Source organism: Anopheles nili, chromosome 3, assembly GCF_943737925.1.
Source record: "Anopheles nili chromosome 3, idAnoNiliSN_F5_01, whole genome shotgun sequence".
Classification (NCBI taxonomy): domain Eukaryota; kingdom Metazoa; phylum Arthropoda; class Insecta; order Diptera; family Culicidae; genus Anopheles; species Anopheles nili.
In genome coordinates this window covers 34,844,528-34,857,787 of record NC_071292.1, presented here as the reverse complement: position 1 = coordinate 34,857,787, position 13,260 = coordinate 34,844,528, and the positions used below count along the sequence as shown (strand labels likewise).

General features: G+C 46.7%; 1 protein-coding gene across 1 annotated transcript; it reads right to left on the bottom strand.

Annotated features, from left to right (window-relative positions):
• Positions 1–374: 374 nt before the first annotated feature.
• LOC128725405 (uncharacterized) lies at positions 375–9,228 on the bottom strand. Its single transcript, XM_053819146.1, has 8 exons — positions 8,732–9,228; positions 7,891–8,655; positions 2,185–7,795; positions 1,915–2,120; positions 1,550–1,834; positions 1,200–1,477; positions 643–745; positions 375–561 (listed from the first exon to the last, which is right to left on the bottom strand). Exons 1-8 carry the CDS (start codon positions 8,986–8,988, stop codon positions 375–377), a joined length of 7,692 nt encoding a protein of 2,563 aa, XP_053675121.1. The 5' UTR covers positions 8,989–9,228.
• Between the last annotated feature and the right edge of the window lie 4,032 nt (positions 9,229–13,260).

Genomic DNA, 13,260 nt, shown 5'->3' with positions numbered 1-13,260 from the left:
CGACTTCAATGTAACGCTATAATACTGGCTAACTTCATTGTCTAATTGTATTATCTCTAACGAATGGGGATGGCGATTAATCGTGCGATGAGAGATAGCAAATGTAATCGTAATTTAAACATACTTTTACCTCTTTTCGCCTTGCTGGTATGAGCACATATTTCTTGTGCTAGCAATGAAAAGTATTGAGATATGTTAAACAAAAGAAAGTGCACAAATGCAAAACAAAATTCAATTGCAAATACCGAAATTCATTATCCTAACTAATGTAATATAATCACTGTAAATTCATTATTCTGTATCTACTCAAATGATCAAAGTATTTCTGCTGGGTGGAATGTCGGTCGCCAAGATGGAATATCCATCGGCTTTCCTTATACGAATTGAAAACGTTGTCTAACCTGACGAACCAACTTTTTCTTGCCTTTATATGCTATAGTAATGTTCTCGATCAACCGTGAAAAATGCGCCGGCCCATCGCGTGCCAGCATAAATGTGTCCCGGGCCTTGCTGAGGAAATCGATGAAATCACTGTAGTGGCGCGGTGAAATGTGGGACAATCTATATAAGATGAAATCAGAAAACAAATCGAATGATTACATCGAACATTTTCCATCTAAAAATAATGATTTTAACAAGTACCTTGAATGAGTAGTATTTACGTAAGCCGAAACGGCAGCTTCCAGCAATTGATTTAACGGCTCACGATCGTAGCTCAACTTGATGCATTGTCTCAAATTATTTCCTGGAAAATATAATGAATCAAAGAAAAGCAATATAAAAAGATGCACTTAATCGAATAATCATTGTTTGTACATCGTAGTAACATTAACGTATATCCTAGGGCTATGATCGATCATCGTATTCTGAATCTATAAAGTAACTCAATATTTTTTCTATTTTAAAGCGATATTCAAAAAATTCTACATTTATCAATAAGATAGATTCTTTCTCGAATATTCTGTAAATCGAAATTGTTCATGATTAATAGAGATGAAAATATATCAATCGCTAAATTCAGCTAATTCGTCTTTGTAAATTTCTTCGATTAAATGCTGAGTCAACTAAACATTTGCCGTATACAACAGGCACCGTTGTAATGTAACAGAACTGGATTACAAAAGAACAATATTGTCTGATATTATCTCAAAATACGCTCATGATATTGGAAATATGAGGGTACTAATGCGGATACTTACCTCTACCACCATGTGCACCGAAATTGTGTAACCCAGGTGTGGGAACGCTGCAGCGTCGCAGTATATCCGATAACACGGTAGCACATTGCACGTTCTTTATCACAAGTGGTATCATCTTTGATAGTTCCGCCTTGCCAAGTGAATGCGATAGCGCGCATGCCCAATGTATATCATTGATAGCCGGATGCGTATCTTGATTGTAAGCCAGTTGCACATTTTTCATAGCTAGCATGGCTAAATTGTAGGCCCGTGCCGGATATCCGCGGTGTTCCATATACCTGAGATGAACGAACAAACAAAAAACATTATCTTATTTACATTCAATTTAATGTATTTTTCCTACTACATACCGAGCGATAGTAAAGAGTTGACTAGAGGTCATGATGTGAGTCGCAGCATCTATTACTATATGATATGCTGTTTCAAAGGCCATGGCGTCGTTCTCGCATAATGTTAGCGCATTCAGGGCACAGTTTGGCGGGTCTTTTGTGGCACACTGCAATGCCAACGTTCGAGCACAGTTTGATAGCTCATCCTGCTGCCGGAAGTTCAGATTCAGTCTCATAATCGTTGAGTGTGACATGATGGTCGTTGCAACTGGCCCAGTTGCCTCCGTGGGAGTAAACAAATGATACCTACAGGAGAGAACACCAAAACGGGCGAACAATGTTTAAATATGCCTTATGTGTTTGATGAGGTTTTCATGAGTACATACCAATTTTGCATGATGGACATAAGGGCATCCATACCGACATGAGACGCGCAGGTCACTAGCCATCGAACCATTTCACGACGGCGCCAATTCAGGCATGTAAGTGTCATACGCATAACCTGCAACCCTAACTCAAATGCCACGCCCAACAGTGTTTGACTGCGCGGTCCGTTTTCCGGCGTAGCAAAGCGGAACGCATCTTGAGCCAGCTAAAAGGAAAATAACAATTGCATTAAAGACTAACAAAAAAGGATCCGGATTGATATGGTTTACCTTGAATAGATGCGACGAGCTGTGTATGTTTCGGCGGGCATTTTGTAGCACCGCCGATAGCCGCTTTGTGTCCCCTTTGGCGGCACTTAGCATCGTCGAGCTAAGCGAACATTGTTGAGTCTCTAAATGGCCAAGTGTCCACCAGCGTGGGTAAGGCGAGTGCATAAAGTTGTTATGCTGCAACTCAATACCATTGACTGAGCCTCCCTCGTTGATGTTTTCCAGTATAGGGAAACGCATCGCACGCAGACCAATCTCAAAGGCCAAGTCGGAGTGTTGGTTCAACAGTGAGGCAAAAAGAAAACGAGCCAATGTGTGCATTGGCACCGATTCCGGATGTATCATCTCCCCAAGACCACTCGTTGGACCGCCATCGAGCAGCTGTACACTAAGCTTCTGTAGCACACCGACTAGCACGGAATCGAGATCAATACCACGTAGACGTTGTATCAATTGATCCTGCTGCTTACAGATGACATGCTGTGCATACAGTCCATGAGGCATTATACGTTGTTTGCTCAGAGCCAAAATTGCCGCCTCAAACGCAAGTGTTAAGTAAGTTTCGTACCTATCCGACGAATCCGCAATTGGTAGATGGCGATATTTCGGGGCTATTATATTCACATCCTCCGGAGCGGTACTACCACCGGCACCGGGTACGTTAGCAACACTATTGTTGCCAGCGTCATATGCCATGCGACTCATTTCGTTCATTTGCACCGCAATAGCTTCTGGCATTAGGGACGCCTCCGTAAGGCAATCGAAAATGCAAGCTATTGCATCTAGTGGAAATTCCACGTCACATCCCACACTGCAATCGATGCATTTTGAAAGGCAGTTTGGTTTGCGGTTCACTTTTATAGGGTCCAATAAATTAGTCGACATTGCTGCACTCGAAGATGATCGATTGGAGCCCATTTGAGCAGGACCGCTAACGTTGCTACCAGTACTGTTGTGATTGTTATTGCAACTAGTACTGCTTCCTGCGGAGTTTCCATTATTGGCAGAGTGGTTTTTGGTTTTTCCCAACGCCAACGGACAATCATCTTTATGCTGCTGTTGCTGCTGGAGGGACATCATGTCGCAATCATTACTATTGAGTACGCCTATTATAGATCGTTCCAGGGATTTCGATGTTGAGGGCATTGAGGCATGTCCTGACAACATAGACGATGAGGATGACGGTCCTGGCACGCTGTACAATCCGTTGCTATTATACAAGGCTGGTTGCAGACCGCCGGTATGCATAGCACAACCGCCACATGGCATTCCCGTCGATGGCGCATAAGATGGATGCAAAGGACCATGAGGCGGTTTGTGTTGTGCATGAGGAGGAGGAGGAGGCATCGCTAATGAACAGCAAATGGGCTTCACACAGCATGATACCGTTGTACTGTTGATGCTGGATGATGAACCCGCACCAACGTCAATCGTATTGCAAGATGACTGTTGTGATGGCGGCGGAGGCGGTGGCGGAGGTACTGGAGCAGGTGCAGACACAGCTGAGCCTTGAGAAGAAGAAGGCAAGTTGTCTTCCTTGTGAATGGGACAATTGCACTTTGCTTGGAACATTGTCGAAGAACCAGCTGCGGAAGAGGATGAGGAAGACTTTGATACTAAAGATGCCGCCGTGGAGTTAACTGCTGATGGTGCACCAGCGGACGAACTTCCGGAAGGCATATGCGATGACATAGTGGTGGCTGTAACGATCGCCTGTGTGGCAGCCGTAGACATCGCAGGATCGCACATTGTTGTTCCATGAGAACGAGAGGTCGATGGTGCTGGCACTGGACACGGTGGATGTGGATGACGAATTCCAACCGGAACTATCATACCCGGACCGGCACCGGGGTGTTGATGCTGATTTGAATGTTGTTGCTGATGATGGTGATGGTGATGATGATGATGGTGGTGATGGTGATGCTGCTGGCCCGGTTGAACGTTTGGAAATTTCATGTAACGAAAGTCGCGGCTGCAGTGAGGCTGTTGCTGCTGATTTCCTGGAGCTAGTTGTGATCCACCAGCGGAACAGTGGGACATTTTACGATACATGTCATGGGGAGCCAGCTGCGGTTGGATCATTCCGGAACCACTAGGTCCAGCCATAAATTGGTTACATTTAGAAGAGCTACACATCACTGCAGCCGAACTGCGGTGAACACGCTGCTGATGTGCTGCAGCAGATGTTGAAGGAACCAGTGCTGACGCAGACGAAGGTTGATGCTGATGTTGGTGACCATTGTTAACACTACCACCATGAGAAGGTCCTGCTACAGGACCCCCGTGTTTAAGGGATGATGTTGAACTTGAGCCGACAGATTCGTAGTAACATTTAATCTGTATACACTTCGAGCAATCTTTTTTTATTGCTGGCACTGGCGGTGCACTGGCCGCATGAAGATCCGCTATCATTGACGGTGGAGGTGGTGGTGGCGGCGGTGGAAAGAGCATTGATGCTTGTGCTTGATGACGATGAGATTGACATTGACACCCAGGTTTAATTCCGGATGAGACCGATGCTTGCCCTTGGTGTGTTTGCAACAATTGCTGTTGATGTTGTTGATGATGATGGTGCTGCTGCTGTTGGAAAATTTGTTGCTGCTGAATTCCACAAACCGACGATGACAACGTTGGAGGTGGCGGTGGTAGTAAAGCATTATGCACGTGTTTACCGCTACTTGCTTCCTTTCTGCTCGAGGAATCCAGCGGTAGGGGTTTTGCGGGACCACAGTTGCAACGCTGTCCAGCAACCGAGCTACCGGCAGAAATATTACTGGACGAGCCAGCCACCGGTTGTTCCGGAAAGGATGTTTGTGGTGGAGGCATCTTTGGTTTATGCCGAAGCCAGAGCGCTTGTGCTTCTCGCTGTATTTCACGCATCGTTCGGACAACACTCACCGACAATCGGAGAGCCGCTTCCATGTGGCCATGCGAACGCAACGAATCTATGCGCGCCGCAGTCATTGAAATCTTTTCATGCCACAACGGCTGACCGTTTGAGTTGAAATTTGATTTTGCACTAGGATGGTTTGCTACGGGCGCTTTACTAGAACCAGCTATTTGCACCGAATTTCGACTGGATAGTTTATAGCTGTCCGACTCAAGAATCCGCTTCAAATGCTCATTCTCCCATGACATGTTGACGGCATCGAGCGCTTTATGAAAGATTGTACGGGGTGTTTTGTTTCCATTTTTGCTCACCCAAGATCCATTATTCAGTTTAAGGCGCTTGCAGGGTCTTCCGCTACCAGCAGCGTTGCCGTCAATAACGTTAACATTTTTGACGCGGACTCCCGGTGTTGCCTGGGGTACATTCAATCCAGATCCGCTAGCTAACGCAGAACCGTCTTCCGTACTGATGCGTCTTGTACTCGGGCCGGCTTCTGCATCCAGATCCGCATCCTCCGAGGGCTCTTTTGATACTTGTTTCGATTGTTTCGGTAAATTGCTAGAAGAAATTCCACTTGGACCAGCTACTTCGTCGTCATTCATTGCTTTACGACACATTGGTTTATCCTTTTCCTGGTTTTCGCACTCATCACAATCATCTCCACCCAGACGAGAAGCCGGGTCTACAGCTGTGGTAGGATTCATTACCGTTGAAGTGCTGGCCAACTCCGAAGAATGGTTTTGACCACGATTTAACCCAGAAGGACCGGGTTTTTCAAAATCCATCTCGTTATCCTTTCGATGATCGCCAGCTGGTGCTAAAATTGATGAGCTAGAAGACGCCGATGATGATGACGAAGAAGACGACGACGAGGAAGATGAGAACGAGCTTCCTGCAATCGTTTCGATAGGGTCATCGCTAGACCCAAGCTTCAGCCTACCAGTCGTAGTAGATGTACTTGCTACCGCTGCCATTTCTTCCTCCTCCTTGGACAATCCAATACACTCCTGATTGGCATCTTCATTGACATCAAAGTTGGGGGCACCAGTGGGAGTTGTCACTGTTCCACTAGCGGCACCTGCGGCCGCTGCAGCGACACAATCAAAAAATTTCTTCGGTTTTATATCTTCTAGAAAAACTGGCCGATTGCATTCACATTTATCTACGCCACAGATGCACGGGCTTTGGAAGAATCCCACCGTGCCAGCACCAGATTTTGAGCTACCCGCTCCAGCACTGTTTCCAGAAGTCCCAACCCTACTCAGGGCACGACTAGATGACGCTCCGACCAAACTACTTGTTCCGTCCACATCCATCGATTCTCGCGAGCTGTCATCATTTTCCTGCATCATTTCCGGTAACTGGTGTTCTTCTTCGGGAACGTTCAGCAGATTAAGGTTCATAAAGTCACGCACTTCTCCATCTTCGTCAAGATGCTTGCGACTGGAACCAGCTTCGGCGGCGCCGGAGAAATTTATATCTTGCAATATATTGTGAGCCTGTTCGACCACATCCTCCTCCATGCCATTAACATCCTCTTGTCCATGTCCTTCAGCTTCATCATCTTCATGGTGATGATGATCTTCCTCATCATCGTGATCATTAATCGCCCCACCATTCTCATTGCCGTCCTCCTCTTCATCCTGCCCTTCATTATTTCCTGTTGCTTCATCCTCGTTTCCTTCGTCCATCTCTTCGTCAGAATCCGAATCTGTTTCTGAGCTATCGTATTGGTCATTATGGTGACCGCCCCGATTGCCATTATCTGCGTTGCGATCATGCTTCATGGCACCGTAGCGGTGGTTATAATGATTACGATTCAAATTGTCGTGACCAACACCACCACCATTTGGTTGATTATTGTGTTGTTGTTGGTGCTGCTGCTGTTGTTGCTGCTGTTGATGATGGTTGTAGTACATCATATTGCGAAGATTGTTTTCACGAAAGAACCTGTTGCGATCCCGTTCTCGTTCACGGTTTGAACGATCGCGAACGCTCTCTCGGCTGGACGAAGATGGCGACGTGCGTAGGTCCGGATCTTCCTGCGGACAAACGTCACTTTTTGACCACTTTTCGAGCAACGATTTCCAGTGCATCCGTTCTGCATTTGTCGACTTCGGGTTCAGCACTATGCATACCCACAAGGCACCAAGCTGGTCCCACAGCTGACGACACTTTTCCGTCATTGGCGTTCCATGGTTTTTCCACAACACCAGACGCGGGTCATTTAAAAACTGCTCTGTGATGAGTGTCAGCATGCGGGCGCCGTTCGAATCTTGGGCGCGCAACATTTCGCGTACTTTGCCAAACAGAGAATTCAAATGCTTACTGCTATAGTAAAAACTGCCTTGGCCGAGGTACGTTTTCACTGCCTCACACACTTGTGTTTCATCCAGGTGCCACGAATGATCGTCATCCTTGGAGGCTCCCGCGGTTGGATCTGGAGCACCGCAGATGGAATTAATTTCCGAGCGCTGTTGCAGTATCTCATCGGCAAGCCGCTGTGCCGTTGGCAACACTTCAGTGTGATGCTCAGCAATCAGGTATTGAATAAACTTTTGCAACTGCTGCCGGTTCATTTGCAGTAACGTCTCGGAGATAGGAACTCGAAGTTTTACGGAATCGGCATTCCGTATCCGATACAGGGCTAGCGCAACTACATGGTGACACCAGAATATGTCCTTCGTATCGCAGCTGCACGTCACCGATGTTATCTTACATCTACAAAATGGAAATCAAAATAAACATATAATAGCATTTATTATTACGTGCCCAGTGCCGGACGGACCGGATGTAATTTCAAATCGAATACTTACCGATCGAAGCTGACAGATACTTTAAATTTTTTGTTTTCTTCCAACCCTCCACCACCAGCCTGCCCCGATTGTGCACCAATGGACATGTTGTTAAACGCATCTCTGTGCTCCAAATTTGGACCATTATAGGGTTGCTGACCATTTGGAGGAATCTGCGGCGCACCGATTCCTATCGGTTGTTGCCCTACAACTACCATGTGTTGTGCTGGTCCAGGCGGTTGAGCAACAGCTGCAGCAGCAGCTGCTGCAGCAGCTACTACCACCGCCGCCACCTGAGCACCGACCGCTCCTCCAGGTCCACCCGCTCCGCCTCCTGCTCCTCCACCTTGCACTTGATGCACCATGGCTGCAGCCGGAGGTGGCGGTGACAGTGGTGGAGGTGGCACATGATGATTTTGATGCGGATGATGCTGTTGCTGCTGTTGCTGCTGCTGATGATGATGGTGATGATGCGCATGATGGTGTTGATGTGCATGATGGTGATGAGGCTGCTGATGATGGTTATGATGGTGGTAGTTGTTGTACAGGTGTTGGTTGGCTGGTGGCAGTGGGTAACCAAGTTCATTATTGCGGCTTCCGCCGGAAGATGAACCAGCATGGCTTCCGCTACTATGGCGTTCGTTTTGGTTGGGTGGATGGGACCACACGAGTCCACTTAAATGAAAGCCAACCTGAAGGACGTTCTCCACGCAGCCAGTCTCTACCAGCTTTAATCCGGTGCAGAAACTGAGACTTTGCGATTCTACCGAATTAATCGACGAGACCCTGCTAAGACAAGACAAGTCAGTATACATCAGCAGTAGTGTACGTTCGCTCACTAAATCGAACAATCGACACTCACCTGGACAAGGAACTGTACATGCAAATGTCCTTTTCATTGCGTGGAAAGGACCAAAATACAATTCGCCTTTGTACGGGTTCTGGTATACGGTCATAACGTTCCTCAATCTTCTGGAATGGCTCATTTTGAGCGACGATCCGTGCGGTAATGTCCAACAAGGAATACGGTTGGTGATAAGGTCCATGAGATTTTGCCGATGTGCTGCTACTTTTGCTACAGTTAGATGCTTTAGCAGGATCTCGGCTGCAGTGAAACATTCTTCTGCTACTATTTGAACGTTGAACACGACGAAACCGGACGTCGGTCGAGTTTCACGTAAGATGCGATGGAAGGGTGTTCACACTTGTTCCTCTATGTTCGTGTTGGAGATAGTTCAATCGTAATCCTATATTTTATGTACTTAACCACTTCATCCCGAATACGATACGGGGCAGGATGGCAGCCAGGCTGTTTGCCATCTCTAATTGTACATCCTTTTTTTTTATCTCTATATTTCAGCTGATACCTCATACAGTCGAACCATGAAGAATTGGTCTTGGATGATGATAAAACCTGCAAATATAAAAAAATAATCGATGCTGATTTAAAACAGTTACATAATAGTTCTCTAGATTTGACAATTAAATTTGAGTAGGTTAACGATAACGGGAATAAATGCTTTGAACAAAACAACAGTCCCTTAACTATCATCATTCAATTGATGATTGGAACATTGATATAATTTGAGCTAGTTTTGGGATAGCAACATTTTGTAATGTTGGCCAAAACCACACTTTATTCCACACACAAAAATATTAGTTTCTATGAGAACGAATAGAAATTACCGTTACGAAACGAAATTTTCAGATTAGTTTAAAAGATGCACACTCATATAACCAATTTAGCTCACAACATGCGTCACGTCACAGCGATGCCTACTATACAACGAATTAATCCACCTGGGGACTCTGACACGATCCGATGTTCTGTGGCAACGGACTAAAATCGATCTACTAAAACCACCAGCACCGGCACTAAGTGGAAGAAATTGAACACCGAGATATGATTATCTTTTCCCCCTCTGCACAGGCCCAGCACACCGTGCTCGTGGCTGCCGTTTCACTATCTGGAGTGTCATTTCGGATCGAGCTTCGGAAAAAGGCCACAGCTAGGCTATAGAGCACACGTTCCAGAGCCATCCGATTTTACCGGTAATTTGTGGAACGCACGAGCAACGAGAAGCGATTGGGGATGGCTGTTCGGGGGTTTCAAATGTTATTGATGGTCACTGGGAGGCCTTACTGTCCGCTCAAAGCGAGTTTCTTCTCGATCCACTCCAAACCACTCCTGGAAACTCCAATTGCCGTATATGTACGGCGCGCGTGAGCCCCGCGTATCGGCCTTTTCGATGACAGCGCGCGCATGTAATACTATTATTTTTAATAGTAATAAAGCACGTATGTAACTCAAGCTCTCGTCGTCGGTGGCAACGGTGAGGTCCGTTCAACGGTGCTCTGCGTGGTGTTCTTGCAACCGTCGCCTGCTGCGCTATTTGGCTGCAAAGCACCCGCCAGCAGAGTGTAAAGAAGCAGAGAACTAAACGACGTTGGTCCGCAGTGGAACATCCTCCGTATGCCCAAATGGCCGCAAACGCACACAGGCACACACGCTCAAGAAAACCCCCATGTGAGCCATAATCGAGTACGGCGGGGCCTGCCGATCCATTCCACAAAAATAATAATCCCGGTCGACTGCGTCGTCGTTTCGTGCTTCGGTTCGTTCGCTGCCATCGTCCTAAAAAACACACCTAAAGTAGTCATCGTAATCGCCCAAGTCCGGTGGTGGTCTCTTCTCTTTCTCGCGTGCTTTGATTATTTCCCGACACAGATGGGTCCTCCGCCGCCGCCGAATCATGCGTTTTTTTTTCTTCCTCCGTTCAGCCGATTCAATTTCCACCACTTGCACGCGAGCGTCCGTGTAGTTGTGCTGACGGCCGTCATCATCATCATCATCCTTCCTGTCGCATTTGGAATGTGGTATGTACAGCATACCAGCAGGACCATCGGGAACATCGGGAAGAACGTCCCCTACCGTGGTGTGTTTGGTAGACGTACGAGCCCTTCTGCCATACTAGGTCCATACGCGCGAACAGCAGCCGCAGTCGCCGCGCTAGGAGGCATATTACTTTTTATGAGCCTCTCATGGTAAAGAAGTTGAGCCGAGCCAGCACTATAGAGTGCCGACCCAGCCACCGGTCCGGATCCGCCGCTCCTGAGACCGGCCTTGCACACGACGAGTAGGCGGCGACGAGAGAGCATGCGAGACGCATTCATTTGCTCTCTTCTTTTCCCCCGTGACGTCGTACGCATACAGGAAAAGGAAAGACGCACGTCGTGCCAGAACATTGGGGTACGCGAGAGCATTATAGACGGTTCAAATTGCATTGCGACGGCGCAGTCGATGTTTACATGGGAAACTTAGTGAAAACAAGCGCGTTTTTGGTTCAGCGCTACAGTGGGAGAGAGTTGGCACTCCACACGGTAACATAAAACCCATTTAAGCCAGCAAATGTTGTTTGCCAAAGAATCGATGGAACATTTGTGAAACCTTTCCTCGCAACTGCTTTTGAGGGCGCCCTATCGTGGTTATAGCGTTTTGGGTAGCCGAAAATATGATTCCTCATTTTGATGTCCATTTTAAGCCATAATATTTGAATCAAAACCCATGTGCATTCTTCTTCTGGCACGTATAGCAATCGAAAATAGATATAGTTGAAAGCCATGCATTGAATGGTATACTCTTGTAGTACACGTTAGTTATCACCAAACAATTGGTAGCTGTTTCTTGTTTTGGTGTAACTATAGCATAAAAAAATATAATGATAGAATTTGATTTGTCCGAGAAGCTCCAACAGCACTTTCTGGATGATTCGGCTAATCGCCACGCAACCCGAAGTCCGTCCACCAAAAAAAGAGAAACGTATTTAAAAGTGGTTCGGATATAACCTATCATCATCGTCGTCATCTTCATCTACGGTTTCCTACGGTTCCAGGATCATGCTGGGCGCACTTCTTAGTCTCTTCCTGCGATCCCAATTCTATCAGCGGCCACCGTTGGCATGGACCCGAGCTCGTAGGCATTGTAAACACATGTTCTTCTCAGCCGTACCAAAAAGGTGCTTCATTTCATGTGTTTGCGCTGCTGCTGCGTTGTGCCATCTCATCGGATCCGTTAACCCAAAGACGACGAACGAAGCGAGACGTTGCATGATAGAAAGAGAGAGACAAAACACGAGAAAAACCCATCGCAGTGCGCTGCTGCTAACTAAACACAACCGACACAGCCCTCTATACCTCTATAGGGTGTGTGTGTGTGTAGCGAAAGGGAAATAAAAACCCATTTGTGTATGTCAAAGATTAAAAGCTATCATTTGATCGCATTCAGCATATCCTCTGTTTGAACGCACGAGAGCGAGACACCAACCACAGAGGTTTTTTTCTACCGTCAGAACGGCCCAATCCAAGCAAAGGTTCTACGCACTACTGTGGAATGGATGTGTTTAGAATAACAAGTTCAAACCAGCTTAAAAACGCACCGACGGACTAGGCCCCGAATTAGTCGAGAGAAAAACTGAATCCCGATTCGAATCCCAGTACGGCCACGACACTGTCTCTTTTTCTCGCGTACAAGTAACCAAGCGCATCAAAATACGTCGGGCCCATTCCTAATCTGGTGGAGAAAGGGAAAGAAAAGAGACCGATCCAGGCGAGCCTGGAAGGCTAAACAGGGATAGCCGCGCGCAGCCTCGTACTGAAAGAGAACCCAACAGCATGCAATACGAGCCGGGTCGGTTGGAACGATAATAGATTCCTCGCCATGGCCTCCCGATTCGACGGCCAGGTTCTTTTCCAGATGGCACAGAGCCAGCCTGGCGGGGTGTGCGTTCGCCGGTGGTATTCATGTAGCTGCTTCGATGTATGGGTAAAACACATAAGCAAATACACTTTTTTTTTGCGCCACCACACCATCACCTGCGACGGATCCATTTTATGAACGCAGGTGGCTTCCGAGGCCGTGTGCGGCTCGATCGTTATTCTTAAATTTATCTCAATCATTGCACGAAATGGGCAGGCTAAAATGGAAGGAAATGTCGGTGGCCGTACCCACAGTCTGCAGGGATCGTTAAATTAACGTACCGTGTATTATTAAAGCATATACCTTCCAGAATCGTCGTTGAACCAACCGCGTTCAACGTTCTGCTGCTGGAGATAAAATTTCTGTCGGATAATGCTGAAGATACCGAATGAGCATATTCACCCAACGTTCGCATCGAGCAATGTGAGCCCTTTCCATTTGCTTCTCACTGTCCCGTAGCCATTAGTTGAACGAAAACAGCGTGCAATCCCTCTGCCTGGCGATGGAAAAGTATCCCCAGACACGCCTAGGAAAGCATACATAATTGAATTTGAAATTTTGAATTCAATTTATTTTCTATTGTTGGCCAACTTCAAAGCAATTAATATCTGTCAAGTCGGATGTTATTGAGGCAT

Bases quoted from the DNA above. Each gene is read 5' to 3' on its own strand.
- LOC128725405 (XM_053819146.1), bottom strand. From the start codon at position 8,988: ATGTTTCACTGCAGCCGAGATCCTGCTAAAGCATCTAACTGTAGCAAA. The intron at 746-1,199 runs GTAAGTATCCGC...TATATTTTCCAG, and splicing joins CGGTGCACATGGTGGTAGAG to GAAATAATTTGAGACAATGC. The intron at 562-642 runs GTACTTGTTAAA...CATCTTATATAG, and splicing joins GTAAATACTACTCATTCAAG to ATTGTCCCACATTTCACCGC.